At 37.8% G+C, this 27055-nt stretch overlaps 1 protein-coding gene across 2 annotated transcripts in view; it reads right to left on the bottom strand.

The window, feature by feature from the left end:
* cntnap5a (contactin associated protein family member 5a) overlaps window positions 1–27055 on the bottom strand; it is a 163705-nt gene that overhangs the window by 100497 nt on the left and 36153 nt on the right. For both annotated transcript variants that reach the window (XM_024286056.2, XM_024286055.2), the window contains exons 2-3: window positions 18446–18556; window positions 12298–12491 (exon numbers count right to left, since the gene is read on the bottom strand). In XM_024286056.2, coding sequence (XP_024141824.1) covers window positions 12298–12491; window positions 18446–18464 — 213 coding nt within the window. In that variant the 5' untranslated portion in view covers window positions 18465–18556. The remainder of the gene's footprint in view (window positions 1–12297; window positions 12492–18445; window positions 18557–27055) is intronic.

Below are 27055 nucleotides of genomic sequence, written 5' to 3'. Positions count from 1 at the left end.
CCTTTTAGTATTTATTTATTCATTCATTTATTTATTTTTTCTTTCATGGTGTGGCGATATGTCGATGTGTGTTTGTGTTTGTGCGTGTTTGTGGAAGGGTGGGGCTTGTGGGTATTATCTTTCGTTTTTAAAATGTTATTTTTTATGTTAAGCACTTTGAGTAAAATTCATTTTTTTTTAAAAAGTGCTATACAAATAAAGTCTGATTTGATTTGATTTGATTTGATTTGATTTGATCTGTGTACGACTCTCCACAGGCCTGGACAATCCAAAAACCTTCAACTACTAGTATGGATCAACCCCAAGTACGATCAACTCACAGAGTCGACCACATCAGAAGTTTTATGATTTCAGTATTTCATTGGAATATTAAAAAAAGATTTAAATGGAGACAGGCGTGGCATGCTGTTGCTCTTTCTGACCTCATTAGATCAGAAAGAGCAACAGCTTGTCTGTCAAACACCAGCTGGTTTAACTGCACTACAGAGATCAACCAAACTATTCTGGACTATTTTTCCCCCTAAATGTCCTGGAACACTTTAAGAAACCTTCTGGACCTAGGAGAAAAGAGAGTTCTAGGAGCTCAAGGAGATGTGTAGCTCAGAAGTGATGTATTTGTACTAAAGTATCACTGGGGTGCATGAGACAACTTTTTGGATTTAACGTCTCCCGCACTGTGTCACAGAACAACAGATACATCCAAATCCTTGATAGTTTTCATCAAAGTCCAGTTTGGACATCAGAACCAGACATCATCCTGACAGAGCAGCACGTTTAGAACTTAATTTCTGCAGATTAAACAGGTGAATAATGGAGCGCTTGAACTCAGAGGAGCTCAGCAGGTGAGTGACCCAGATACAAGCAGACAGCAGGAAAAGCTCTGAATAACTGGTCCAGACGGCGATGTTCTGATGTACATTAATTACGTTGTGTCATTAACTTTATCCCAAAATTCTAAGTGTTTTTCTTTTTGTTCAGGGATTGCACAGCAAATTCCTCTCAATGCCTCAACCTTGTGACTTGGCTTCAGTTTTCTGGCAGATGCCTTTCCTGAACCAATCACCTTAATTTACCAAGACTTGGTACAATCATATGGAATCGCTAGGAAGCGCCCCCTTGAGGCTGCAGTAAATAACAGCAGCTAGTAGTCCTTAGTGGTTTCCCATCTGAGGACTAAACAAGCTCAATCCTACTCAGCATCTAAAATTAGACAGGTGTTACAAACCCTTGGACAACCCTCTGCATGTTTACTTTAAAAAGTGGGGTCATCTGGACCCCACAAGATAGACGGTGGATTTTTTTTTTTTTTCTGTAAGGAATTTGTATCTTTACTGATATCTGTGGCAGACATACAATCCTGTCCACCTTTGTCATGGGAAGAATCACACATCAATGTAATGGTGTGGTCATCTGGACCTTATAAGAGAGCACACGGGTTAAGGTGGTACAGTCTAATTCATTTATCAGTCTAATATCACCACATTTTACTAATAGTGGTCATAATTTTAAACATTTATAAACATTTTTGTTATTGTAGTTTTCCGAGTATAAATTCCTTTTTTTTTTTTCTTTTTTGGCCGGGGGGTGTGACTTAAATGTGGTTTTTCAAAAATATATAGCAACAACCACTAGAGGGCACTGTAGGTGTGTGTATCGATGTTAGCTACTGACAGTACTGCAGAAGAAGAAGCGTCGCTCAGTTTTACGCAAGGCTTGGTAGATCCTTTTATAAGCGACACAGAGGAAGATTTAGTGATTTAAAGACAAATTTAGAGTTTAGTTGGCTTGTTTGCATGTTCTTTATGCTCCGTTTATTTAATAATTGTTTTTAGTATATCAGATTCCTATATGTTTCATTAAGCCAAATTAGCATCAATGTGCTACGGAAGTGAAACGTGTAATTACTTGGTCTATTATTGTTATCCATTAAATATTTGCCTTTCAAGATTAAATATCTGTTCTTGATCAGATATTCTCTTAAATACATTTATTCCAGAAGTGTGACTTATACATGATTTCTTTTTCTTCTTTATTATAATTTTTTTTGGCTGCTGCAACTTATACTCTGGAGCAGCTTATGGTAAGGAAAATAGTTAATAGTAATACGTAAACCAACCAGATTTTATCTTTTAGTTTTTAGGAAATCTTTACCTCCATATTTCCTCCCACATTTAAATCACAGCTGAGCGATTTTTCTGCTACACTTTTGACATTTGAGAAAATAAGAAAAAAATTAAAGGAGTTTTTAAAGAAATTTGGACACTTAATTTTGAAGAATAGAATGCTGGTGCTTGTTGTTGCCAATCAGATCTTGTTGCAGCCAGTGACTCAGCCCCTCCCACAGACAATTCAAAACATTTTTAAAAGCAGTAAACTTTAACCCATTTCTCCAACTTGTTTGTTTTACATTTTCACCCTTTTGCACTATTCAAAAAAAAAGTTTTTATTAAATATGCAAAATAAAACTAAAGCTATTAATTCTGTGTTACAGGTGATTTTTTTTGTAACATGCGCTTTTTTAAATCATAGCTGGAAAACTCATCAAATCCACAGAAAAACCTAAAAACGAGGAAACTGTTCACTTATCAGCTTGTGGTTTGTTACACGCCGACTTCCTGGGAAGATGTGAAATCTCACACGGAACCTGACTGCAGGCTTCACACCAATGAGCCTTGCTGAAGTGTTTTCATATCATGTTTGATAGAAAATAAATGTGAAGGAAATCCGACTGCATGCTGACTCAGTTTCTCAGCTCAGTTTCTCAGCTGCCGCCTGCATCCAAAAACAGATAAATATCTGGAAGTTATCTGAACAAAACTATCAATTCTTGATAGTTTTAGTTTAGTAAAGAGGAGAAAACGCAGGAAGAGGTTGCTCACAATCGTTCCTGCTGGGTTCCTTGTAGACCTTATGAGAGTGGTGCAGGACTGGAAAGACATGCAGCCTCTCACACACTGAAACTTGAAGTAATTAAGCAGCTCAGAGAAGGAAAAGAAACTGCTGAGCTGGGCCGCCTTTGGCGATGGATTTAAATCAAGTCTGATTGATCGAAACTTCAAAAGCTGAAAGGAAAGATTTTCACCGCTGTGTGTACAAAACTGAAAAAACAAAAGAAAATGTGTGTTCAGTGCTTGAAGGACAATTAAAGGTGCACTCTGTGTCAGAACACTTTATAAATACTCCAGTTTTAGACCTTTTTTTTCCTTCAGTAGATCCTTTAGATCTCTTTGTCTCCTCTTTCAGTTCACGAATCCTCTTTGTCCTCCAGGCCTCTGTAGCCTCAGATATATTCACCGTTTCCCCTCTGAACACGTTCATCCCCGTCTACTTTCTTTATCTCTATAACATCTAACACGAGTAGTTCTTTACACGTTCTTGTTCCTCTCCCGGGGCTTCCAAACAGAATCTAATGTTGGGTTGACCATCAAAATTCGGATTTTACTCAAACTTTCGGATTGTTTCGGATGTTGTTTACTTTTGTGGGCGAAACGCAGACACGTTGGTGAGGCCGGTTCTAGGATGACATCAGGAAACGGGCAGCACCCGCAAGGAGTGAAAGGTAGAACCTCAGAAATCGAGTCGTCTCACTTCCAGGTAGAAAAAGAGCTCACGAAAATATAAGTTCTCCATAGTGGAAGACCCAAAATGCAGGAGACCAGGAGACTTGAAGGCAGGAACGTAAAATATTTAATACATAAAACTCAAAGAGAGACTAAACATGAAACCAATTGAAAACAAAAAGGTAAAAATCCAAATGAACAGACAAGAATGAACAAAAACCATAAACTTAAAAACACTGAAGATGATAATCTTAACCCTGTAAAGCCGTTTACATCAAAGAATTAATAGAAACTTGATTTCTTTGTCTGAATTCAGATTTTTTTAGACCCTTTGAATGACTTACACAAAAAATGTTGCAATCAAATATTTTTTTAAGAGATATCATTGTTTCAATCGAGATACTTTGGATGATTTGGTACATTTTTGTTCACAACAATGTTATCTTAAGACGCAAAAATATTGACTTGAATGTTAAAGACAAAAAAAAAAAAAAACTTATTTATCTCCTGTCCTAAATTCGATTCACACACTTATAACAATGTAACTACATTTTAAATAATTAATTTTCAACAAATATGTTTTTTTTCAATAAAATAAGTCATCATTTACAAAAATAAATAACAATAAATGAGTTATTCTCACCATAAAGTTTTGAAAATCTTTTTTCCCCATGTTAAAATAAATAGGAAAAGCACTTCTACTGCCCCTAGTGGAGTGATGATGAAATACAGGGCAGAAAACAAGTCAAACAATTAGGTTTTTCCGGAAATGTTTGATTATGAAAATAAGATAGTGGTCTCAGAAAAGCCTGTTTTAAATTTGATAGGAATAAGAGGTTAAATTGAGACGGGTGTTCATGATTGACAACTGGAATCCGACGTGACTGACAGAAAAATCTGTAAACAGAACATGAGAAAAATGAAGAAAATAGACATAATATGAAACTAAAAGGCATTATATACAATTTAGAAAAGCTAATTGCTTTGACAGTATTAATATTCCGCCTCTTTGTGTAGCAATGGATCCAAAGGTTGGATGTTTTTTACACAAATTCTCCTTTTTAATTGTGTTTATATTCATGCCTATTTTATAAATGTGGAGCAGTTGTTGTTTTGTTTTTAACAGTAAATCTTGACTCTTGTCTGCTTCTCTGTACTCATGCTGCTACAAACACTTCAGTTTCCTCCAGAGAGATGAATAAAGAGGAAAATACATGCGAGGATGAGCTGTTTTTAAGATTTTAATAACTCATTCTTTCCCAGTAAATGTTTCCTGTGAGGTCTTTGTGTCTTAAATCAAGAGCAAAGGCTAATTTGACAGGAAGTTGGACCGAAAACGCAATTAAATTGAGAGTTTTTCATTGTGGAAACACTGCGCGGTTGCTATGGTGACATTTTTATTTTATTTTTTTAAAGGAGGAGTGGTGATCATCAAACATCCTGGGAATAAATCTCACTCCCTGCCTGGAGACGAAGCCACTTTTGATGTGTTTTATGTAAAGACTGCAGCGATGGAGTTTGAGTTTGACGTCGCGGGAATAAGTCGATCTGCTACTCTATCTTTTGGAGGAACCACACCTTCCTCAGAAATCCCCCCTTAGATTCTTGGGTTCATAAATATTTAAGGTTCAATTAATGAAGATATTAATAATTGCATGTTATTGAGAGAGAAGTAAACATCTCTGCAGGGATTCATGTAATTATTGGAACAAAAGGAAACCGTTTCCCAGACAAACAGAGCTGGACTTCCCTGCCGTCGATGAGAGCAGCGAGCCACAAATTCTTAAAAATCCCTCTTCACAACGGCGCTTTCATAAAAGTGCTTTATTCAGCCCCTGCTGCTGCTGGTTAACTCTGCTCTCCTTATTTTTTTATCATTTAATATTCGATTTTCTTCTTCCAATGCTCTCATTCTTGTGCACTTTCATTTAACTACGTGGTAATTACGCTTTGAGCGGCGCAATAAAAACGCAATATCATTATTGTAGCTATAATAAATATTCTAAGCTGAGTTGAGAAATGACTTTGAAAACATGAAAACAATCATCTTTTTTTCATATTTCCAACAGGAGCCAGCTTGTTTGCAGCACTGAGCTGTTTTTCTTTCTATACCTTTGAGCCTCCAGACGGACATGGATCAGCTCAGAGAGCAGCGGTGATGGAGGTGGTGGGGGGGTCTGCAGAAATGTGCTTCTAATACCATAAATCAGAGTCTGCTTTTCTGGTTTTGGGTGTTCGCTGGCCTGCAGCAGCTCTGCACAGCAGCCTCACCTCCTTCCAGGCTGAGCCGCAGCAGAGCTGACAGCTGCAGGAGGAAGTCGAGAAGCTGCTCATCTGAATATTCCAGCCAACCTGTCAGGCAGCACCTGCAGGAGCAGCAGCGCGGCCGCAGAGCCACGAACCTTCATGTGTACCTGCAGGCCCAATTTTTGCCTAAATTCAGTGAAATTATCTCAACACATTTATAGAAACAAAAGATGTAAACCAAGGGATTCAGATATCTTTGAGAGCACAAATCAACGGTTGGTGAGATTCTATCACCTAGGTCTCATACAAGCGACCACTTCCAATGAAAAGTCCATGTAAACGTCTAATTGTGCGTTTCAGGCTTCAGCAATAAAAACTCTCGTGTTCATGAGTCGCTAAACAAAAATTTACAACCATTTTTGGCCTTTACGCACAAAACGCACGGCTGATAAACGTGCATTAAAAGTTTAACTTTGACCTCTCAGGACTCAGATTTGGTTGTGACTTTTGTGTAGCGTCCTTTTTAATTCACAGAAGTGCCGACAGTTTGAACATTAATTACAAAGGGAGAAAGTCATTCCAATTTTTGGCCAATCGGCGAATCATATAACACCAAATCTTTCATGAATTGGAATAGAGATGTGAAAGAAGAAGCCTGGAGGAGATTCACCAGATTTGCACCAGCTTTAGGTACATGTGCTAGTATCCGGTAGTGTAAATCCAGCGAGAACACCATGTGCTAAAAGCATGTTCAAAAACCCACGTTCAGTGTGCTGTTGAACACACCTTACATGGAGAGTGGGTGTGGTTGCACCACCCACACCATCAGGCCCATTTATATGGAGAAAAATTCTTCATTTATAATTTGTGGTGACTTTTTTGTGCAAATTTTGTATCCGTGTGTGTGTAATTCTTGATTTGTAACAATTGTTACATGTATAAAGAATACAAAAAAGTACAAAATATAATTTACATACCTACAACTTTAAATTACAGCAGCTTAAAACTAACTAAACACACAAATCACAAAAAGTACATCAATCACCTGATACACACAAAACTGGATCCACGCACAAATCAGATGAGACTTTTTCTATGAAGTTATATTAATGTCGAAAGTTTTGTGCTTCTGCAACAAAAAATTGTAACTGTAGACAAAATGTGTGTGTCTGTAAAAAAGTTTTTCTCGTGTGAAACGTCTGGCACAATTGCTTTGGGAGTCTCGGCGTCAATCTGATTTATGGCACACTCTCTGCCAGATATTTGTGCCAAAACTTAATTGTGTCAGAGTGTGGGGAGGAGAGGTAGGGGGGGGCAAAATTCAACTAATCATAATTCATATAAAAAGTCTAAATACTGTATGTGATTTTAAAACACTCAACACTAAAATGTCTTTTTTCAGTGCTCCTTTGTGGCGGTCACATAAATAGGAGGACAAAAGTTACAAATCAAGAATTACAAACACAAATTGGATGAAAATATTTTTTTTTTTCTTCAGATGGTGTGGAGATTTAAATAAAAAACATGCTAAAAGCCTAATATGATAAAGTCTGTCTGTAATGAACTGAATGCCACATTACATAGTAAAATTTAACCAATGTAGCATAAAATCCATAGAATTTTCACCAAAAACACTTTTTTTATTGTTTACTTTGAAGGATTCAAAATTCAAGAAAATGTAAAGTATAAAGAAGATATAAAACACAATCTTTTTTCTTTAGGATAAAATGTGAAGTTACTTTTATTGGCCTGCTTTCATTTTAATGTTCTCAAGAAAAAAAAAAATTCTGATTCTAAAATGGAAAAAATAGATAAGGTTTACATAATTGTATGGTTCATATTTGCTCAACACTACAGACACACACATATCTTCCGCTCCAAAATGATTAAACACTAAATGTTTGGATTAATTCCAGAAAAAGTTAAAGGTCAGCAGATGGGAGGCGGAGTCACAAACCTGAGAGAAAAAAAAAATGGAGACAAACTGAAACTTAATGAGGGAAAACCTCTCAAAGAATGGCTGATGGTAATGTGTTCAATCATGACAAACTTAGAATTCCATACAAATATATTGACGATTGTTAATTAGCATCAGGATACATTTTAAGCAAAACATATTCTTCTGTAGTTTTTTTTTTGTTTACCTGCAGTTATTCATTAGTGTTCCAATATATAAAAAAAGTGACAAAATTTTAGTTTAAAAATATGATAAAATGTACAAATATCTTTCCGTTTTTCCACTTTGTAAACAATGTCTATTACATTTTTGGGGGGAAATAACTAAAATTTGAATGCAGTTTTAAACAGTCAGAGATTGCATGTTTATTGCTTTGCTCCCAGTCCAAACGTGTCTTGGTTGAAGGAAAAGACATCAAAGGAGGACACGGATGTGTGCATCGCCGTGTTCGCTGGTGTCTGCGTGTGCTCATCTGTGTAATGAGCAAACTGAAATGTCTCAAATATTCTATCCCGACAAAAACACAACAGATAAAACCGTCTGCCGTAGTGATCGGTGAGCGGCTCGGAATAAAAATGAGGAAAACTCCCGATGCCGTTCTACATAAAGCATTAAAAGTACAATGAAACATTCAAGACACCGTAAGATACTTCTTCATTCCGTCCAATACAGTTTCTCTGCAAACACTGAGAATCTCAAAATTCCTATTTTTTTTTTTTTTTTTAATAGTGGAACTATAACTGAATGACATTCATTCATGAATTATAGTCCTCAAATACTTTAATGTGAAACTTGATTAAAGTAGATTATATTGACAAAATTACCAAACAAGTCTGGCTTTAACATGAAATTTAGAAATTTATTTTGATTATTTTATATATTTATACCTTCCATGTAAAATCAGGATCAGCTCCGAAAACAAAAAGCCAGAACTGAAACTGTAAATCGAGGACTGAAAGTTAAGAGGACGTTGACTCTGTCGGAGAACTGGACTAAGTGTGACGTCGCCCACAGAAAATGGTTTATTTCCGGTTCCAACCAAATGATCGGTTCAGTCCCCATTTTTGCAGACATCGTCCTGTTAAACCCAGATGATGACATCAGTGAGCGGTGATCGGTCTGAGTCAGCATTGTTATGGCAACCATTCTCACCAATCAGGAGTGAGCTTGTTAGAAGGCCACGCCCCTACCACTAGAACGACAAAATTGGTCAATCAAATGTTTTGGATGTTGATTGCCCCACCTACTTTTATTGAGGCTTCTGATTGGTTGGTTTATAACTACAGAAAAAATATGAAAAATAGGATCAAGAACATAAAGGTATCAAAGCAAAAGTGGTTATTCGGACAAATAAAATGACTAAATAATAACACTTTTGGCTTTTTGGAACAAGCAGGTATTTCCTGCTTTGAGTGCCAATGGGGGGAGGATCCACCTAGTCCAGTTCTTATATACAGTCAATGGAAAAGGGAGAGAAAAAATAAAAAATACAAAAGAACAGACTAATATTTTGCTATTTTTTTTTAATTTTATTTTATTATATTATTTTAATTCAGATGTCATTAAAGATTTTTTTTTTATTTTTGGAATAGGTTTAGGTTTATAGTATTTTTTATTCTTTGGATATTTCAAAGTTGAAAATATGGATATTTTTTCTTCAACTCTTTTCTTCAAATTTTTCAATAAATCTTCTTAATTTCACAGTGTGTACCGTTTAAATTGTTCAAATGTGTAATCTCATCTCCAATTTACTTTAAGATAGTCCTAATTTGACCCCATACTTGAACAAACTTAAAACGTTTTAGTCCGGATTCGCTTCCTTCTTCTGAACATTGAATGTAAATTGAGAACTGGAAGGAGCTGGTGTGATGTCACCTACTTCTAGCTCCAACAAAATAAAGACCAAATTAGTTGCAGTCCAGTTCTTATTTACAGTCAGTTGTTCTGAACCAGGAGCCCCCCCCCAACCCCCCACCCCAGTTTCCTGCTGCTGTTTCACACCTTCACTGAGGCTCTGCGTTAGCAGGCGTGTGGAGGCGGCCTCAGACTGTAGCGCCTTCTTATTTTAGCCTCCTTCATTCCCACACTCTCCTGCATTCCCGATAATCCATTTTTAAATAGGTGGGGGGGGGGGATAAATAATTGAAAGCTGGCACAGAACTACAGAAATTGTTCGCCTTTGTGTTTCTCCGTAATTTCAACACAATGAAAAAAAGATCATTTTGCCGCAGCGACACGCCAGTGGGCAAGTGCTGCCATGCTAATTGGAGCGCCAAGGAGGAAAACACTCAGAAATAGAATCGAACATCTCGTTGGCAGCCTTTGACATAACTGGGGCAAACACAATAAAGAATTAATGACATGTGCCAACGTGGGGCCATTTTCGTAGCCTCTGCACCCGTGAGCGGGCTGCTGGGAGTTTACATGCGGGACAAAAAGAGGCAGCATTATAATCGTGTTGACACCAGACACTTCCCACACCTTGAGAGGCGTCGAAGGAAGTGAGAGGATGTTATCCAACGCTGACCTGCCGCCATCAATACTGCAGAGAGTCCAGATCAGGAGATGGAGATGCTATCTCATATGACTGAGGCCAGCCCTGACTATCAGGGTTGATAAGCTGAGGCTGGAAAGAAGAGAACTGCAGGAATCTGGTGCGTTTCTGTGACATAAGCGAGAAGCTGCCTCAATCTTTCTATATAAAGATGGTTTGGGAACGTCCTTCTCTACAGACTTCTGTTGTAGCTCCAGAAATGCTGTCATGAATGCAATTAACTAAATCTTTACTTATAAATACGTTCCTCACAAAGTGCTTCACAACGATTAAAAGAAGATAAAGACAAAGAAATAACACAAATTGGCACATGATGCCTACAGCGGGAAAAATTCAATAAAATATACTTAGGCACAGAAGTACAACACAAGTAAGTCAGCTAAAAGCTTTTAAATAAAAATGTCTTAACTTGAGTTTTAAAAGACTCGACTGAGTCAATCTGCTGCAGAGACAGAGGGAGGTCTGTCTGAAAGGCGGGGTCTCCCTTAGTTTGAAAATGAGTTTTTGGAACACATAAAAGGTTCTTATCAGTGGACTTTTATCAGTATATAAAGATATGCATTAAAAAAAATCAATACATTAGGAGTTATGGTGTTAACCCAGGAGCTTTAGATCCAGTGTTTACATTCTTTTAACTTCCGTAACTCTTTATGTGTGTAATTCCAGTGGATTCTGAGCTGGATACAAGCTGTAAAGATGTAAAAAAAACACAATTATCAATGTTAAATCATCTGACTGACCAAAGACCAAAGATTTACTGCATGTCAAAGAGCGTGAATAATTTAGATGTCACCAGTCTTAAAGGGTAACAGACGCACTCCTATGAAAAATGTGTTTTTAACACGTTTTTGTGGCATTCTTCTGATGATGGCAGAAAATATTTCCTTATTCAAATTATTGTGAATGTGGAGCAGATGAATATTTTAAAAAGATTGCATTTGTGAAATAGAAAATACACTCCACAAGCTCCCTGCTCTTTGCGATTCTGATGCATCCACTCTGAGACAAATAGATCCATGAACGTCTTTGTTTTCCTCATCTGAGATGGAATCTGGATATAAACTGTACAGATGGATAGCTCGGATATTGGTTGCCATTTTTATTGCCCTGGTAATGTTATGTTGGGAGTGTGAAGAGCTGAAAGCTAGCAGGAGAAAGTGTAAAGAGAGGGACCATTGGAATTGGGGGTGGAGTTACTCTGCCCCAACGGTCCCGCCCACAACTCAGAGGTGAATTTGAATAAACTTCACAACTTTTTTTAAATTTTGGCTCAAAATGGCATAATCGTAATTAAAAGACCACTGGGAATGCTTTTATAATAGATCAAAAGCTGATTGGAGTGTTAAAAAGTTCTGGTTCCGCACAGCAAGTAAAAATAAGTCTGATCTTCATTGACTGATTAGTGAATGTCTGTTTGGGATTCTATTGTGACTTTTTCTAACAGAAGGACAACAGTATTGTTTGGCTGTGCGAGGAGCGACTACATGCATACATTCATACAACACAGGTTATAAGACCAGTTTAAAAAATAGTAAATATTTGTGAGCATATACAACCCTTGAAGCCCTTCCTCAGTCTCCTGGTTGTGATCTTGACCTTAAACCCGCTCACTCGTCTCAGATCACAGGAAGTTCTGATCAAAGCAGAACCTTTTTCTGTTGACACCTCTTTTCGTGAGCCTCTAAATACGATTTTCTGTTAAATCCCAACAAAAGAAACCACAAACTGAGAATCTAACGGCGCATTTCTCTCTCTACTGTTTATTATACAAACTGTTGGTGACCCTTTAGGTACAGACCCCTCCCCCGCTCAGCTTCCATGCTAATTCATGCTAATCAGCTCCATGTTTTGGCATCGACCCTCTTTCTGAGCATCAACAACAAACGCTTCAGAGCCGCAGGTGTTCCCATGAACCCCAAACAAAAGCAGAAGCCGTCAGGCTGCATCGGGCGGGACGGGATGATCAGAGACGGACTCACCTCCACGCCGTCCTCCTGCCTGTACTGCTTCCAGATGCGGCCCGTGTCGCTGAGCAGCAGCAGGTAGCTGCTGACCCAGTCCCAGCTGTCGTAGCGGCCCTGCGTGGCCACGGCCGTCACCTCCATCTGTTCCCCGAGGTCCACCTGCAGCCAGGGGTTCTGGTCCGTCACCATGGGAGACCAGCCTCCTGCTCCTGGAGGAGAAACACAGAAGGTGAAACCTCCAGACAGATGCCGGAGAAACCTCCTCTGAGGTGCTGGCGGTCATCGATTTGACATCCGGTTGGTTTTTGCTCGGAGGCTGGAACTTAGAAACACATTTTCAGGTTTTTGTTTGCAGGAAAATTATATTTTAAGACCCACTTCAATCACTCTGATCTGTTTTTAAAATGTTTCCAGTGGTCTTTTAATTATGATTTAGCCAAATAAAAAAACGGCGTCGTTTTCTAAGACATAGTTTCTGCAGAGATTCGGGAGTTTCCTAAGCTGCCTTCACAACAGACAGATTCACGCTTCAAATTCGTGTCGGCCGCCCATTTTCGATGAGCGTGAAAGTTACTGCTCAGCACCTTGACGCCTCGGCCACGTGTGGGAGGAGCAACCACCAACGTTTTTATGGACATCGTTTAATCCCACATCATGGAATTCATGGATGATATTGAGCAAGTAGTTTGGGTTTATATGTTTTGGAGAGCTCTACAGCAAACGCGTCACCATGTCTGGGTTCACCAGATCATTCAGTCTCTCCTAGTGCGGTGTACCTCACTTGTGCAGCAGAAGCTGTTCCTGGATCACGGTTGTTCTAAACTGTACTTCTGTCTCTCTGTGGCCAGTTTGAAGAATTTCTGTCCCGTATTAACCAGAGAGGGTAAAAATAAAGATAAAAATGGAGGATCTCCAGGCAACGGACCTCGCTACGCTGTCCACCGGGCAGCTGGTTAGCATAGCGGGCTCATGGGCTTCAGCTCCATTGCTCTGTGTATCTCGCCTTCGCCCAACAGTAACCGGGACAGTCTCCGACAACCTTGCAGCTTTAGGAAATCTATGTTTATTAAAGTTTCAAAGGGTTTATAGGGCAGAGGATAAATGTATTTATTTATTTTCCTATTTTGTGTTGATGGTTAATTTAGTGTTTTCTGAAGTCTGGGTACTATTTTAGATACATCTTATATGAAGTACTGTAGAATGTTTTTGAGTCCTCCTTGGTCACTCGTAGAGACAGGCAGAGGGATATGTGAGAAGATCTGCACAAAGTAAGGAAGAGAAGGAAGGCACGGGCTGCTCGTTTTTAGTGAGTGCTAACTGTTAAAAAAGACAGTGTGGCGTGGGTTGTGGATCTGATTATCCATAGTGAATTACCTGAAGTTTGTTTTATGTGATGAAAGACTGTGTAGCCTCAACACGGAGCTTTAGAAGTGATCTTTAATTGCTAACTAATTGGTAGTTAAGCCCTGAGCTAACACGTGCTAAGACCGAGCTGTTTTCCGTCAATCACACGGATCAACCTTGCTCATGTTAAGTTGTGGCCGGACTGGTAAGCGACTGAGTGGAAGTATTTCTTAACCCGAGGAACAGATTTATATAAATTTGTTTGTTTGCTCACTGAGTGAAGTGTTTGATGCAACATACCTGAGATCGATTCAGGCCTACAACGTAGGAGACATTAGATGCTTAAGTTTAGTTTACGACTGTTTTTATTTATGGAATTCAACATAAACATTGTTTAAAAGGAAAAAAAAAGAAAAACTATACTTATTTGTGTTTCTTTTCTCCTTTTATTTTATTGTATTAAAAGGGGAGGTTAATAGACTTGTGTTTGTTCTTATTATTATTCCCTTTAGACTTTAGTTATTGATACAGTAATACAATTTAACCCAATTCTTTTGTTAGTTTTTTTCTTGTGGTACCGTCCACCTAAGTATGAGAGTACATGGAAACAAACCCAAAGCCCACTCAAATAATTTAGGAGTAAATAAAGGTAACAGGATAAAAATCTTCACATAGAGCAGCTATATTGGATTTTTTTTTTTTTTTTTTTTTACCTCCTGATCGAGTCACTGAAAATGTCAAACACCCAAAGCTGTGTCCCTTATTGGTTGACGTTCACGTCTGCCGCCCGAAATTGATGCATTGACGTCCAAAATTAGGTTACTGTCGGACGCACCACGCCCAAATCGTGCCGCAGGATCTCAGATTGCGTCTGGACATCGACTTGACTTTGAGAGTCAAGGATCGGAACCCTTGTGCTACCCTAGACATGTTTACATTAAAAGTGGGGTCATCTTGACCCCTCAAGACAGAGCGCTGAACTATTTTCTTAAAGGATTTTTTATCTTCAATGCTGTCCGTGGCAGACATAAAATCCTGTCCACCTTTGGGATCATACATCAATGTAAAAGTAGGGTCATCTGGACCCTAGAGTTTAGAACGAGGGTTAAGGTGTGTCTTGCAGTTCCATTGAGCCACCTCAATGGATGTTATGAAAATAAAAAGTGTGATTGTCGTGTGTGTGGTATGTGTATCGTGAGGCCCTCGAAAGGCTAATGGAAGTTGTTCATACTTATGACTTATGGTGATTCTGTCATTTGACGTTCTTATATTGAACTCCAGTCCTTTGTAAGGTGTGATTACTGGCTTCTTATTGACCGCACGCAACTTAATTTGTTAAAATGAAAAATCCGTAAGATACAGCTGTGTCTCACCAAATTTACCTTAATTCACCCTTACGAGCTTAAGTGTTTACTCGCTCCATGCCCATAGAAATAAACATGGATGTACACATTCTCTCTATGGTTCTTGGAGCCGTCTACGACCTTGATTTTTCGTGGGTCACTTGCACAACCTGAGGGTCATCTTGAAGTTCAGGACAACCTCATTATCTTTCCTGTTTTCTGAATTCATCTCATCCACAGCATCAGCAGCCTTCCTCTCCATTCCTTCAGCAGAGCTGTACTTTAGTCAGTGATGGAACTCACGATGAGTTCAAATGGTTTCACTAACACTTCCATTCATTTATGTTTTACTGGATTATCCTGTTGATGTTTTTAATCCTTTTTTTTCCCTTTAAGCGGGATGTTTGAAGCAAAGCTGAACGTCTCCGACGCAGAGCCGTCATCAGTGTAGTAATGCATGCGGAGGGGAACCGAGGGATTCTTCTTCATAAATAATTATGAGTGCTAACCTTTTCCTGCAGGGAGGCGAGTGCGGACATCCAGCACTGTAATTATCATGTAATGTCTCATGTCAGCAGCTTCAACATACTAATTCTGTCATCTGTGAACCCGTTTAAATTTAGCAGCTTTTTCTACACTTTCCTGCTCCAGCTGCTGATGTGCTGTGGAGGAGCGGTGTGAATCCAAAGTCAACCAGAATTGATTTTAAAAGGAACCAGACCTGAATGTGATGATCCTGAGGCGGCGCTTATTTAACCTCTATTTATGTAAAGACACATCTGCTCTGAACGGCTACAAAGTAAAAATCAGATACGATTGTGAGGTGAAATGCCGGCGCAGACTCAGGAGCACTCTGGAATACTACAGTCAGTGAACGCATTGCTGCATCCAAACATGAGGCTAAAGCCTGCAGAGAAAATCCTAAAACCCCAGATCATTAAAATGTCTCCTCAGGGGGCAAAAACTACTTTAAATGTTTGGAAACAAAATTCACAGATTAGGATGGATTTCAACAAACTTAATGAAAAAAACCTTTCCTGAACCTCTGATGTCAATTTAATTATTAGCATTAAAAATTTAGCATTTTTTTGTTTAAACCTTTATTTATCCAGGTCGGTCGACTGATTGGTTCATCTTTCATTTAAATTGACGTCTAGAGTTCGCATGAACAAAACAAAAACAACAAGACAGTGCAATAAGTTACATACAGATAACACACATCTCATCACATTATTGTTTACAATAAAAACTCTACAGGAGGCACCAACTTAAAAAAACAAAAGGAAACCTTTGGAAAAATAAAAATCATCAATTTTACTATTTTTACAATTTTATCTTACAACTTGAGACATTTTCTTCATCTGTTTAGCTTTAACATTGTTCAGCTTTGATAAGTTTTTAGTTATTTAAACACATGTATTAGAGCCATCAACAAGATTCTATTTTAACACGTTTCCCAAAATAGTTTGCAAAACCAACGATTTGTTTTAACAAACTTTACAAAAAAAAAAATACAACAGGGGGAGGTTTTCATGCCAAAAAAGCTAAACAGCTAAAATTTTTAATTTTTTTTCAAAATTCTGGTTCTTTTTTTAAATCTTTCTACTTCAAACATTTCCTAAATCAATTTAGCTGGCGTAATATTTATTCTAGTTTAACAAGTTTAACATTCTCCAGCTTTAAATCAGCTTTTTAACTTTTTCAATAAATAAAAACACATTTATTAGAGCCGTTGACTCAATTCTGTTTAACACATTAACTAAATTAATTTGTTTAACATTTTTTTTTTTTTAAATCACTTTAATCCTTTAACACACAGCTGTTGGAAATGACAGTAAAATAACATATCCTCCTTGATTTTCTGTAACTCTTCAATTGCAATGGATTTGTCAGTCACTTTTCTTTGTGTAGAAATCAACTTTTGTATCAACAAAGTGTTTTCTTTCTTTCCTCACTTCAGAACCTGATGGAATTACGTTAATTACCTAAAAGCTGAAGAGTTACAATAATTCTATGAATGTCAACACTGGAGCTAAAGTTAATCTGTTAAAAATTAGGTTTAGCCTTAAAATTAAACCTCATTCAATTTTTTTACTTTATTTTTTACTTAAGATTTATGTTTGTTTTTTAGCTTTTTTACAATTTCTTTAGCTTGAATAAAAATCTGGATCTTTGACTAAATTTTCTTCAGATTAATTTTGCCTTAAGAGAAAACTTAATTGCTTTAGCTGAATAAATACCAGCTCCTTCAACATGTTTAGCTGAATCTCCATTACACAGCTTTTTATTGGTGTGAAACTTCCTGCAGCTGATGGAGAATTTTACAGTAAAAGGAAGATTTTATTACTTTTACTTGAAGAGTGTCCTCTGGTTTAGTGCTTTGACTTTTGTCCCAGTTTTACAAAAGAGGACAAATCATTTTAGAGCAGAATAGAAAGAGGAGACGACCTGAGAGTGCAGAAGAAATAAAAGACGATTTGAGAATGAAATTTTCTTAAGAAAAGTTTGTCAGATAGACTGAGAGGTACCTGGCTGCAGACGACAAGATCATCAACCGGAAGCAGAAATTACCTTTAGACGAAAGCAGATGGGTTTTTTTTTTTTTCGTTTTGAATATTTGAATTATTATTCAGAAGTTAAAAATAAGGATCAAGTTTTGCAAATAATGCATGAAAACATTGAATGCATCATCTCCAGTTTTACTTTTTTTTTTTTTTTAAGTAGCCCGTTTTATTTTGAAGGTTTGAAAAGGAAGTTGATTGTTTTTGTGCTCCTTTAATCCTGATTTATTCCTTGTGGAGGACTTGCTGTTTTTGTGTGATTTACAAGTCTTGATCTTGAAACAACAATAGTGCAAGATGTATAAAATGTAACAAAAATAAATAGAAATAATCAGAAATAAGAAATAATAGTAATCTTATTAAAAAAAGGAAAAAAAAGAAGGTATAAAAGTAAAAGTTGCAAAAACAAGACACTTCTTTAATCTGTTGAAATCTCATCACTGCGTGTTTTAACGTTGCTTTATCCTGTGCTATTTAAAATGTAGCACATTTTACAATTAATATTTAAAGCAAAATGATCAGAATTCTATCAATTCTAATAAAACCAAAGTGGGGGGAAAACAGTAATAACTTTAACTCTTTCCAAACTGACATTGAAAAAGTTTTCAGATTTGTTTTTAAAGCTTAAAAATGTGAATAAATGTTAACTGTTATGACTTTTAATATCAATAACGTTTTAGTTAACAAGGGGAACTTAAAATGGGGAAAATATTGGCACTCAATAAGTGACAAAAGTGTTCAGAAAAACTATTATTAAAGCTTAAAACAGAAAAAAACATAACTGTTAGGGTTACTAGTTTAAATAAAGTTTTTTTGGCTTCCGGTTCCGACTGATGAAGTCTGCAGCCAGGTCCTGTTCATCTTCCACTGAAGTGAAAAAGATGGATTCTCCGGCTGGACGGAGGTTCCACTCACCGTCTCTCCTGTTCAGCATGGCGTTGAAGGCGGCGTAGCCGGCCGCCGACTGCGAGGAGTTCTGGAAAGACGACTGCGGCAACAACGACACCAGAGGACCATTGCAGCTGTCTGGAGAAGACAAGAAAAAGAAGAAGACTGAGGGTTAAAAACTCTTTCAAAATGTGCGCAGTCATCGTCTCCGTTCCCGAGTCACGTGGAGGATAATCACGGAGCGCTTCAGTTCAGAGGCTCTTTGAAAGCAGCAGGAAGTGAAGAAAACAAGGATCTGATTCACTCCTGCGGCCTGCAAATGACTCCAGCAGTCCATTAACCCCTGCAGTGACCCTCCAGAGAGCGGCGCAAAGGCCGGCGCTCCCGCTCTGTTTACGTGTGCTCCTTCTAATCCCTCACTGTGAGATTACATCATGCCAACAGGCAGCAGATTAAGAGTGCAGCGATCTAAAGCTGTCAGCGTTTCATCTGGTCCTGCCGGCCCGCCTGCGCCTCATTCCGGGTCTGAGCTGCTTTAAGGGGACGTGATGAGAACTGGCACCAGCCTGATTACAATTATCCTCCATCAGTGTGGTGGTGATGGTGGGGGGGTGTCTGAGCACATCTGGAGTTTAAAGTCGGAGCCGAGGCTTTCCTTCAGGGCGACCCGCAGAATTTCTGCCGACCTGATTCCACCGCGCCTCTCATCTGCTGCCAGGAGATTTCTCTAATCCTGATTTCAAGTGTGACTAAAGTGGATCAAGCCGTTTGGTCCAAGTGTTCTGCGGCGCCTCTGCAGATGTTCCACCGGCCAAGTCAGAGCGTCTTAAGGCGCCGCGGCAAGCGCCGGGGTGGTTATGCAAGAACCGCTCCTCCGTCTGTCAAGAGTCTCCTTGATGCTGCGCCGTCTCCCCCCCCAACGCCGCCGCCCGTTTATCTCACCTTCATCCCCCCGCCCTTTGATGTGAGCGCTCAGGAGCCCGGCCAATCGGTTTGCCCCTGCATTCAGTCCACAACAGCGCGGAACGCTTTGAAGATCTTCTGTTGTGGTGACGGGTCAACGGGACCCTGAAAAGCCGTCTGTGATTGGATTGGATCACCCCTGAAGATAACAGTGATCTCACCTTTGATCTGCTGCTCAGAGGGTCCTCTGAGGTCAAAACCACCAAAGAAATAAGTCAAAAATTCTTTAAGTAAGAAGAAACCAAAAAACTATCAATGGAGGGAAAAACAAAAGTCTGATTGTATCGAGACAGCTTTTCTTAAATCAAGATTATTTTTCTATTGAAAAACTTTCCTAATAGGATCATTTTTCTTACTAGACAGAAATAAAATACTTTTTTTCTTTTTTTTTTTTTTGCTGTATTCCAAAACAGGGAAAAACCAAAGCCGCCATGAGTCACATGACCATCAGAGGAAGCCGATTCCATCGACCAGTCCACGATAGAGTTTAGTCGATCACTACGTTTACAGAACCAAACTAGAAAACAAAAATAGATTGAATTCTAACAGAAAAAAACACCCTTTTAACTGAAAATAAATTCTAATAAAGGGAAAAAATAAATAAATATGCATTCAGGACCATTTTCTATATGCTTGATATTAAAGTTAAAGGTTGGGTCACTCAGCTAATATATACAATTTGCAAATATTGGACGAGTCTCACATGGTCCAGAAGGGAGAAGTCTGCGAGAGTTAAGCCAGTGAAAGAATTTGTAGAGAAATTAAGACGTTTTTCTTTTTGGAAGTTTTACCCTCTTGAGTTAATGCGGCCAATGAGGTATGGATTTTATTTTATCATTTAATTTGCAGTCTGAGATTGAAGAGTTTAATTTAAGTTTCTGTATTTTATTTCGTAGTTCTGACGGCACTGTTGGGGCACTGTTGGGGCATGGAAAGAACATGTGAAGGCATGTAGAAGAATCTTTGTGTCCAAATAAATGTCTGTTAAAAACCAAGAACCGTTTGTGCCTTTCGTCGAGCTCAAGAGGAGTAACAATGGTCTTAAAGCCCCAATCCGATCATCTTTTGATCTATGAAAAAAGTAGTGCTGTTTTCTAATAACTGCAGAGCGGCAGGAGTTCATTACCTCTGAGTTGTGGGCGGGACTAGTAGCATAGCATAACCCCGCCCCCCTCCCACTAGCCCCAACATATCATTAGCGGTCGAAAAAAAGCAAAAAAAAAAATGGTGAGAGATTATTGGAGCTATCTGATCGTACAGTTTGGATCGGGATGCATCAGAATTGAAGAAATACAATTTTTCTCAAACTGCATTTTTTCATCTGCTCCTGATTTACAACAAACTGAATAAAGAAACACTCAGAAATGCAATTTTAAGCTCAATTTTCCTACTTTATGTCTTCCATAATCAGATAAATGCTACAAGAACAAGTTTTAAACGCCATTTTTAACCAACAGACTGAACTCTGATTGAAGCCAAACCCTCAGAGGACCACGCTGACGCCGTCTTTATGAAACGTGATGAACTGGTTTGTTTTTCTCCCCGCTGAACAAACGACCTTCACAAAACACGGCTGCTCTTTTGGAACACAAATAGACAAATTCTTTAGAAAATAACTTCATATTTAAGTTCATATTTAAAACATCTTTTGAGACAGAGAAGCACAGACGGGAGTAAAGTCAGCCTTTCCGCAGAACTGTGACATGATTCGTCTTAATGATCCCACTTTTATCCTCCAATATAAAACAAGCAAATAATGAAAGAATTTATGAAACTGTTTCATTTGGAACCAAATGCTTCACTATCAGTTGTGAAATTTTTTTTCTAAAAATAAACCAACCGAACTGTTTTCTCTCCTTTTCCGTTTGGATTTTCTGCTCATCCGTCACTGCACAAATACAGTGCAACACGAGTTTGTGTGCACATCTGTTATTTATAGCGGAGTGTGTGTTTGTGCGTTATCCCTAACGAAGATAAGAGCGGAGCTGCACGGCTCAGAGGAATCCTGCCCGGCGACACAGACAATCCCTGATAATAGGATCAATTCACGCTCAGTTGAGGATTTTTCAAAACAGTTTTCTGGCAATAAAAACACAACATATTTCAAGTCTTTCAATAAATCTGCAGCTTCTCATTTCAGAAGCCAAAATTCCTCTTCCGTCCTCGAATCGATGGCGGCCGTTGCACGGGTGAGAAGCGGCCTCCTCTTTGTCCTTTTTCCTCCATCGGTGAATCGATCTCGGCGTCACGTGAAGGGAAATCTGTAATTAACTTTGCAGAAAATTATCTTCTCGGTTCAAGGACGCCCGGAGAAACTAGAGCCGCGCTTGGCTGCAGGTTTCACTTCAAGTGGGATGAAAGGAGACGCGGCCCCTGCGTCGCATCTGCTCGTCGAGAGCTGCTCCCTCCCGGCGCGCAGAAATAGACGCCGCCGCACAAAGACATCAAACGCACATCACAACAGAGCGAGCGTGGCGGCGCGCGGGCTGCACGAGCACCTGAAACTCGGCGGAAACAGAGGAAAGAGCGCCGCGGGGAGGAACTAAAAATAGAAGGAGTAAATGTTGAAGGAAAAGAGCAGCCTGGGGAGGGATGAGTGTGTGTGGCGGCCCCATCTGTGCCGGCTGGATGGAGCTCAGGTGATTAAAGTTACACTCGTCCAATTAAGAGAGCAGCGCGGAGTTTGATGGAAGACAGAAGTTTCAGAGTCGACAAATGAAAACCTGAAGATGATCTGGAGGAAAGTTCGGCTTTATGTTACCTCAGATCTTCACGTTGTTCTAGTTTTTTCTGTTCTGGCGTGGACTCGGCGCACAAACGAGTTTAGGAACTTCCAGTTAATGAAACCCATTTTAGGAACCAACAAAGACAATTATGAAAAAAAGTTTTGTAACCAGGAGCTACAGAACTTTATTAGTGGGGAGTTGGGTTTGGTTCGAACCCTCCTGTTATTTTGTGGGTCAAACTGACCCGCTTTGAAATGTAAACATCTAACAATCTACAAACTCTGCTTTAAAAATTAAATGTCGTGGGTCAAAATGACCCATTTAAAAATGTATAAATTGAACAAACGATATACTGTGATGTCGTGGTGTGTATTGGCCGATACGATACATGTATCGCTATACAATACATATCACGATATATCCCAAGTCTGTACCAAAACAGTTTTTCTGAATCTATTTATTCATTTTATTTCAATCCCAACACTAAGCATTTAACAAAAAAAAAAAGTCAACATTTAACACAAGCTGGTTGATTTGGTCGCAGGGTAGAGCTGCTCAAAGAGGCTCAGTGGGCTTCTAGCCAGCAGTCACGGTTGTTTAGGTAGAAAAAAAAACAAAATTAAGAAGCTGAAGGACGCTCATAAATACTTAATCTCTTGTCAGTATTTTATATCAATACACAAATCGTCAAACAAAATATCTTGATATATTATCAAATCCATTTTGCCTCCACTCCTACTATGATGTCTTTTTTCACCTCTCCTGATTGGCTTATTTAGTGCATTCAGCTCCAAAAATAAAAAATGACCGGTTTTAGTGTTTTAACACAACTCCTTGTTTAATCCGTGTAATCAACTTAGAAAATAAAAATGTTCTGGTCAAAATGACCTGTTTTGTGATGTAAAAATAAAATAACAAAAATATTCATGAGTATTTTTCCCTTCTTCTGCTTGGCTTGTTTAGTGTAATCAGCTTGTACAAATGTTCTGGGTCAAATTGACTCGTTTTTAAATAGTAAGCTCACAAATTGCATACTTTTAGGTATTTTCCCCACTTCTCCAGCAGAAATTGGCTTATAAAAAATACACGTTCTGGGTCAATATGACCCGCTTTGTGGGGGTGAAAGGGGAAAACCTTTTTAAAGTAGATTTACATATTTATTTAATGTAACTAGCCTAAAAAATACCCTGGGTCAAATTGAGCCATTTTGAAATATAAACACTTTACAAATAACATACTTAAGTCATTTTTCCACTTCCTCTGCTTGGCTCATTTAGTGTGATAAACTCATGATGTTAAAATGTTCTGGGTCAAGTTGACCCATTTTTGAAATGTTAATTCACAAATTGCATAATTTTAAATACTTTTTCCACTTATTTAGTTTTATCAGCTTTAAAAAACACAATATTCTGGGTCAAATTGACCCATTCTGGTGGGAATAAACGTGTTTTCATTTGTAATACATGTATGAAAAGCAAATGTTCTGGAAATATTGACCCGTTTGAAATATTAGAATAAAGACAAAACTTAAAGGTATTTTTCCACTTGTGCTCGATTATTTTTAAGTGTCATCAACATAAAAATTAAACAATTTGGCTACTCTATTTGTAAATTAAATAGCAAAAACATCAATACTGCTCCTGAAAAATGAACAAAGCAGGAGGGCTGATTTAGAACACAAAGATATTTACGTCTTAAAAGAGGCAGATTGGACAAGTTTTCAGTTAATTTTTCCAAATACTTAAATATCTGTTACCAATTGTTATCAATTTGGAAAATACAAAACTTTTAACAGTAGTAAAGAGGTAAAAGTGTCTTCTTGTTGCTTTGAAACTGCTGGTATAATCATGAAATGTAACTGTTTCTACATGATGCTCCTAAAGCTTCATATAAACTCTTACTGACCTTAAAGCTTCATATTCAGAAAGCCTGAACCGTTTTCAGTTTGAAATCAATGACTGCCTGACAGCTTTCATTGGATCGCGCTGCAATAATCTTCCTGAACTTCCTGCAGGCGAAACAAAGCTGAGCATTGACAAAAGACGGACTCTGCTTGAGGAACCAGGAAGAAAAGCAATCAGGAGACGAGCAAAAGAAAAGGAGAAAAACTTTCACCAACACAGAAGATCATTCAGACAGACGTCCAACTTCTCCAGGAAGTCTTTTATCTGTTTTTATATCTGCAAAATAGTTAAGAACTAATAAATAAGTTTCCTGCCTTGTTTACCAAAAATCTATTTGCTAAAAGTAAACTAAAATAGAAGTAATAAAAGTAAAATTGATATTTTTTCAGCTAAACATAGAAAATAAACGAGTTTGATGTTTTCTCTGAGATTTCCTGATTATTTCACATCCCAACACATTTCCTGAAGCTGTGCTGATGATTTCATGATCTTTTCTATCAAATATTTTTAGCAAAAATCCCTCATCTTTAAATTTTGATGCAACAATCAGACAAAAAAGATGCTGCAGAATTATTATCGCACATCCTGAGAAGTCTGGTACAAAATAGAAAGAGGTAAATGCAATTTTTAGGTCCTGAAAAATGAAATCTTCTGTAAAGTTTTGGGAAAGTCAGAACATTTTAATATTCTGGTTGCGGTCGCAGTGATGGGAGTTTCCTATTGGTGCTTTACAGCTGCTATCGGACATGGACTGTGAAATGTTACGAAATGACGCGAAATGTAACTTTAACAACAAGTATCGACCAGTACAAAGTGTTTAATCTTATTTATGGATCAATCCCGATTAGCACAAAGCAGCAAAGTCTGTGGATGCTTACGCTGTTGATGTGGTCAACTGTGTTATATTTTTTCTAATTTTAACTTTCATTTTTTCGGATTCTTGCGATTTATTTATTTATTTATTTTTTTACTTTTGTTATATATTTTTTCAGAATTGGCCATAAAAGTTTAGGTCGAAAGTGTGTTGTGATAACAAAATTCATAAAGCAACTTTTTTGTTATATTTTGATCTTTTCCTGTGTTTATAATATCCCAAAATATATTGAAAGGAGGATTTTCACAACATAAAGTAGGTTTATTTAAAAACAGATTAATTAATTAGTAATTACAGGTCAAGATTAATTAATTGCAGAGAAAAATAACGCATGACAGCACTAGAATCAATTTGCATCTTGGTTTGATTTAATTTTTATTTTTGGAAATTCAGTGAAAGGTTATGTAAAAGTCATGGAGAACCATTGCTAAAAGTCTGAAGACTGATTTCTAAAAACAAGTTAATTAACCATATTCAACTGAGTAAACATGACGTGTTTTCAGAGAGTTGTCTGCGTTTACGTCCCAAAAGTTTAGCATCAGAAAAAAACATTTATTTATGATCTAGAGCAACTTTTACTTTGTGCTTTTTATTAGCTGACCTTAAATTGATGCAAATAATTAAAAATCTATAACTGAAAACGTTAAATGTTCCCTATTAGTATACCGGAGTTTCATTTCTGCATCTTTACGGAAGTGACAGTACATTAAAGAGACACTGGGACTTTTTACTATCTGAATTTCGTTTATTCAGCGGAACACAACAACAAATACATAAACTCTAGACAGTATTTAAGATTTTATGACTTCACTGGCCTTTAACAAAAATGATAACTGCCTCTGAAGACGTAAATAAATATAAATATACCAAAAAAAACGCTCCCGTTCAAGCAAGGAATCAAACTATTTGACAACCGTTTGTTCAATGTGTGTCTGTTTATGATTAAATGCTATTATATTCTCAAGAAAAAAATATTTTCTGTGATTTCTTACTGATACATTGATGAATTGTCGGTTTTCTGAAATTGCTTGAATCAACCCAATAAAAGTACAATAAGGTCCAGAAAGGGATCTTCCAGTCGTGCCTTTAAGGTGTCAAACGTTTCTATTGTTGGTTCTTCTTTCTAATTGAGGCTTGAGAGAAACTGTGGAGTGGCGCAGTGAGCCCTGCAGTCTGTTTGTTTGTTTGTTTACAGGACGCTACACCGGCTGTATAGAAGCAGACAGCATAACCTTCACACAGACGAGCACATCTACACCAAGACCACCTTTAATTGTCCATCCCTTTTTTTTCCTTCTTGGAACCTTTTCTTCTATAATTACTTTCTTCCTCTTTCTTTTTCTAGTGAGGAGCGAGGAATCCATCAAACTGACTTGTGGGTAAAATAAAACAGGTGTGTTTCTCTTTGATGGATGATTGGTTTATCTTCCCTTTGAAGAAGTGGATCTTTCTGCAGGAAGAAACACCAACAGCCTTTGATGTTGTGAAGGAGACGAGGGGCGCGATCATCTCAAGATGTTCGGATGGTTCCTGATGCTGCAGGAGGTACGAGGTAATGCTAGATAATGTCTGGGACACTCAACCGTTCAAACACGAGTTTAGTCTTGTTCCTAAAGAGTTTTTGGTTTGTTTTGTACAAATCAGCTGGAAGTACAAACGTTGCCTAAAAGGTTGAAGAATTACGGTAGTCCAAAGAGTCATGTCTCCAATATCAAAGATTTATTAGAATATTATTTTGTGAATTACATTTATTATAGCTAGATTAGATATGAATTTTAAATTAGTGATCGTTTTAGGGTGCCAGGAGTCTGCTGAAAAAACAGATTAATTTAGTTTATAACAAACTGATTGGTGCTGTTCTACAGTTCATCTAATCTGGAGATAAACATAGAATATAACAGAGTCCCCGCCACATACTCAAAAATTCACCAAAATTAGCAAACACCTAGTACCCGGTAAAAATGAATTTTGGCCAGACCCTCCCCCAAAAATTATGACATCACAGCAGGAAAAATATCAAAATGAGATGGAAAAAAAAAACATTTGTTGCCATGGAAATTCCAAATTTACATTTGCTGATTCTTCTTAAAATGACATAGACCTGTTTGTCTCTCCCAGATGACTAAAAAATAAAATGGTTGCTATGGAGATAAAGCCAACAAAGCACCAT

The sequence above is a fragment of the Oryzias melastigma genome, linkage group LG21 (assembly GCF_002922805.2).
Source record: "Oryzias melastigma strain HK-1 linkage group LG21, ASM292280v2, whole genome shotgun sequence".
NCBI classification, from domain to species: domain Eukaryota; kingdom Metazoa; phylum Chordata; class Actinopteri; order Beloniformes; family Adrianichthyidae; genus Oryzias; species Oryzias melastigma.
This window is presented reverse-complemented; position numbering and strand designations above follow the sequence as displayed.